The sequence below is a fragment of the Lagopus muta genome, chromosome Z, assembly GCF_023343835.1.
Source record: "Lagopus muta isolate bLagMut1 chromosome Z, bLagMut1 primary, whole genome shotgun sequence".
Lineage (NCBI taxonomy): Eukaryota > Metazoa > Chordata > Aves > Galliformes > Phasianidae > Lagopus > Lagopus muta.
In genome coordinates, this window is record NC_064472.1 from 57,055,404 (window position 1) to 57,060,251 (window position 4,848).

At 40.0% G+C, this 4,848-nt stretch overlaps 1 protein-coding gene across 1 annotated transcript; it reads right to left on the minus strand.

The window, feature by feature from the left end:
* Window positions 1–431: 431 nt before the first annotated feature.
* On the minus strand, window positions 432–3,383 carry RFESD (Rieske Fe-S domain containing). The gene is made up of 4 exons (XM_048930529.1): window positions 3,028–3,383; window positions 2,008–2,188; window positions 1,883–1,917; window positions 432–1,385 (listed from the first exon to the last, which is right to left on the minus strand). The coding sequence occupies exons 1-4, from the start codon at window positions 3,103–3,105 to the stop codon at window positions 1,116–1,118; spliced, it is 564 nt and encodes a 187-aa protein (XP_048786486.1). The 5' UTR covers window positions 3,106–3,383; the 3' UTR covers window positions 432–1,115.
* Between the last annotated feature and the right edge of the window lie 1,465 nt (window positions 3,384–4,848).

Below are 4,848 nucleotides of genomic sequence, written 5' to 3' on the forward strand. Positions count from 1 at the left end.
CCATAAGACACAACTTATGCAAAGAGCCAACCAATCACCAAAAAAATGCACCCTGAAGGATTGCAGCCAGGCTGCAGTCACATTTCCAGATGAACATTGCTGGAGAACTCAGGAGTCTCAGGATGATGTTAACTTTCATGCAGTATTTTCAGCTCTCTAAAAGCTGTGGGTTGGGCAGGAAAATTTCACCGTCACAGAGCTCAGACTGCCCTTCATGCAACACAACACAGAGGGAAAGCTTCCCTGTTCTGGGAGCAGAGTTATCAGTGCAGATCTGATGTTATGCAGGGAACTCAAATATGGAAACCTAACTTTTGACGCTAAATTGGAAGCTTACTTTTTGAAGTGAATATATAACAATGTATTTGAAAACATAAAAACAAACAAGAACCATGATCTTACGTATCACTTTTTTTACTGAACAGTTTCTTTCTTATTCAACAGTAGAATCAGGAAGAACAATTTACACATGACAAATATATATCTAATTATTTGATGAAGAGTTCAATAAAGAGAAGACAAATAAATGCTATCATAAAATTTTTGTAGCAACACAGAAATAGGCATAAAAATGAATATGAAAATTTGCTTAAATTTTGCACTTCTTGTGAAAATCTGGCCTTTCAGATTTACAAAAAAATGCAGAAATTTCTCACGTATCTACAAAGTTATTCTACATCAGTTAAACAGAAGGCACTAAGTACAAACTGTTGCGTATATGAACATAACCTTTATACTAGACTATTTATCTTGAACTAATAAATATTTAGTATGTAGTAATGTATGACATTTCATCCTGAAACTTAAAATAATTCTAACAAAAGAGGATTTAAAAAATATTAGGAGTTCTGCTGCAAATAAGCCTCTTTGAAATTCAGAGTAAAAACAAAAAACCACTGGCACAGGCTCAGACATATCCCCAGCTTCACAGATCTTCTTATCTTACTGATTTCTACAACCCTGAGTTCATTATATTAACATTAGAATTTAATCCAAACAATTAACAATCTTGACAGCCGTGTTATATTTTCATTTCACAGCAGTGATTCTGTATAGAGACATTCAGCAAGATTCTGTTTTCTATCCAGAACTTGCTCCTCTGCTTCTGAGTTGCTTTATTTTTTCATAGCTAAATCACCACCATTTTTGTATTTCTCAGCAAAATAATCAGAGTCAAAACTTACAGACATATCTGGAGGACTCACATAAACATTCCTATTCTTCACTGTAACTTTATGAGTTCTTTGTTTTACTCCTTTTGACTGCCACCGTGGTGTTGGTGATGGCTCCAAAGGGTTTATTCCTTGATATAATCCTTCTCCTGTTTCCAGTGTGATTGTATATTTATGCCAAGGACAGATAATACATGTCTGACCATCAATGTCCTTCAAAAACAAAGAAGAAAAGGAAAAGCAAGTCATCAGCTTCTAATTCTTTTCCTTGTAGAAATTCCCATCTTAAGCATATCTGGTGATTCAGCTGCAAAGCTTTCTACTCTGGTAGCATACTAATTTTTACTCCTAAGAGTACCTTATTACAGCAGTAAGCAACTGAACCAGTGATCCATTTGGTGCTGGAGCCCACTGCTCAACTTGGTGAATAACACCAAGTTTTAATTACACTTTTTGTAATACAGTAACTAATCATAATATTCTATCATCATGGAATGTATCCACACAACAATAAGAATCAGATTTTCACTCCTCATCTCAACATTTCAGTCTTCTGAGACAAATAAACATGAAAAAAGCACGACAGAAAGCATTATTTTAACTATAAACCCATTTCTTATGTTCTCTTTTGACAAAATTATTAGAAGAAATTGCACCAGAGATTCCAAAAGTCTCTATGCACATAAACTTTTTTTATTTTGCTTACATACCTCTATTTCTCCAAGATGTAAAGGGCCACCTTCATCTGAAACATAGTAGAATATGATATTAATTTATGCAGCAAACTATATACTTAATTGTTAAAACACTGATGTTGTGTATGCAAATATCTTACGGTAACAGCGAGAGTCCAGAGCATAAAATCTCCCTTCATGGTAGAAAACAACAACTTCTCTGCCATTGACTTTGGCTGTTATTCTTTGGGACTTTTTTATATCATCTTCTTTTCCAACCAATACAAGGTCATCTGGCTCCGTTTCAGCTGTTCCTTTGCTTGGGCTGTGCAAAACCATGTCCTTAAAACACACACAGAAAAGAAAGAAACAAACAAACACAAAAAATGACCTCATGAAACAGTTCTTGTTTGGATTTCTACATGGAAACTCTGTGCCCCTGTTCCAGGGAAAAGCACAGCTCACTTAGCATATATGATGAACAGGACAGAGGTTTTAGTACAATATTAGTACAATATTATCAGTATGCACATAAAGCAAAGCCCAGGAGTCTGGTGATAACGTTCACTAACAGAAGTGGAACTGGAAATACCAACTGCTGCAAACCTGATACCTGAGGCTGAGATAAAATTAATTCCAAGTCGAGCCTATTCAGTCTGCATTTTAATAAATCCAGTGATACTAAATATGAAGCACTAAACTATTCAGCAATGCAAAGGATAAACGATGTTGGGGGACTTAACACAGTACTATGGATAGAAATACAAGCCTATAGAAGCTGATAATAAAGGAAAAACATCATATAATAAAGGAAATAAATCTTTGTTTGGGAAGATGTACTAATCCTGGGCTTTTAGCGGCTGTGTTCTGCCTTTGCCTTCATCCCTTTATGTATTTCAAACATCAGAAAGCCTCTCTTAGCAGAGGATATATGCATGCCTCCCCTTTCGCCATGAAGCCTATCCTCCTACTAATTTCACTTACAATTAGCTGCTGTGTTGCAGTCAAAGTCCTAGTGCAACCCTGATACCCTCACTTCCTCAGAAGATCGGGCTAAAAAAAGTCTTTGTGCATGTTGAGAACAAAGAGGAACCACATACCCGTGGAATCCAGTTGCAAAGAGGGTTAAGAGCTACAAAGAGCAGTGCCACTTATCCGCCACACAGCAAGTCACACAGTACCTTAGATCCCCACCAGATCAAAACAGAGATGAGAAAGCAGGTGAAGAAATGAACGCTCAGAATAATGAGGTCCAACATTGGCTCTCTTCAGTGCTCCTATGACAACTAGTGCTGCTTTGTTCACATGTGTGACAGCATTTATCAAAGCGCTTCCTCACATAAAGCCATCAGCTGTGGCTCTGGCCCCTGTAGCACACAGGGACAGGCTGTACAGAGGCTCAGCATGGCCGAAGCGAGGTCTGACACGGCTGATAAGCAGTAGGGCCGAGCTGCTCTGCCCTGATAACAGGAGATCGGAGTGCAGAGTTCCTCTTGCTGCTTTTCTCCCTGTGAGCAGCACTTTTCCTGTGGGACAAACCACACGAAGCCCTGTCTGAAGTCACGTACTGCCTGCTGTGCTCACCCTGCTGGGGCAGCTCTGCTTCCCACCAGCCCCTGTGCTGGGAGACCGGTGGGCTGCCTACAGCTCCCAGCAGGCACCCAGCCCGGCACTGGGACTTTGGGAGTGTTGTGCTGCTTCTGTTAGTGGCCTCTGTGAGATCCTTGTCTCTGGCTGTGAGAGAAAAATCTCTGTCTAAAAAAATGGTTACTCTCCATATATCCTATCTTTCCCAGAAAAGGCTCTGAATTCACCTTCTGGGATAGACCAGCTGCCTTCAGGGTGCCCTCAGGGTGCAGAAATGGGGGTACAGAACAGCTCAGGTCACTGCACAGTGTAGGCTCACCAAAGGCTTCTTGATATTCATCTCTTTTTCCCACCCCTGTTTATACTTGCTTTTCATTTCCCTTCAGCCATTACTCCTGTAATCAGAAAGAAATCCCAGACACCCTTCTACTGGTGTGTCACTGCCTGCCAAACAGGACTTTTTTAGCTCTTGGTCTGCTGCAATGTGCACATGTTTAAGGTGTCAGTAACATGACCAAGATGGGGAAAGGAAGAAGGTTAGGTCAGGGCAAGAGGTGCTGAATCTTCAGCAGGACTTTTCTTTGTGGCCCTTCTAGGTCACAAATCAGCTTTAGTTCAGTGACACGGGATTTGGGGCTCATTATTTGCATGCTTTGTCTCTGACTCGCACATGGTTGTCCAAAGATCTTGAACAAGTTTTTTTTTCCTGTTTCCCTCTTTTCTATGAGTATCCTGTCTTGAATCAAAAATGGTAGATGCATGTGTAGTGCCAGAGTTAAGGCACCAGATAGGACAGGTAACTACAGCATCTAAAACTGAATTTCCTGCAAAGTTAGGCTTAATGTGGCTTTTCCCACAAAAATACATTGTTCTGAAAACAGGGCCTTTGTGTGGCATTTTTACAGAACACCACTGGAGTAACTCACGTCAACTAGTAATTTGTCTTGATGGTAAAGATTTGTAAATGCTGGCAAAGCTTTTAGTGTGCTATATAATTGGGATTTAACTTTACTCACAAAAAAGAAAGATGAAGCCTAAGTCACCACCCAGCAGGCAGAAAAGGACGGCTGTATAAAGCATTAAAGTAACTTTTGGTCAACATCTCTTCATCTAGGGCAAGATGACACTTACTATGGCCAATCTTCTTTTGCATTCAAAATCCTTATAAAAATGCAAAACAGTGCTATGTCAAATTCTTGCAAGCCTTGTATAATCAGCTTTTTCGCTTTAAAAATTTTGGTAACTACAGCCAAGATTGCTTTTAGTCAGTTGTACACCTAGTGAGAGGACAAAGGCAAATGCTTTTAAATGAAAAGAGGAGAGATTTAGCGGCCCAAAGAAGCCCTGGAGGCACTCAGGGCCAGGTTGGATGGGGCCCAGCACAGCCTGAGCTGGTGTGGGGCAGCTCACAGCCC

Coding starts and splice junctions, on each gene's coding strand:
- RFESD (XM_048930529.1), bottom strand. CDS start 3,105: ATGTTGGACCTCATTATTCTGAGCGTTCATTTCTTCACCTGCTTTCTC. Junction 2,189..3,027: donor TGATCTGGTGGGGATCTAAG/GTACTGTGTGAC, acceptor GTGTGTTTTAAG/GACATGGTTTTGCACAGCCC. Junction 1,386..1,882: donor TACATCTTGGAGAAATAGAG/GTATGTAAGCAA, acceptor TTGTTTTTGAAG/GACATTGATGGTCAGACATG.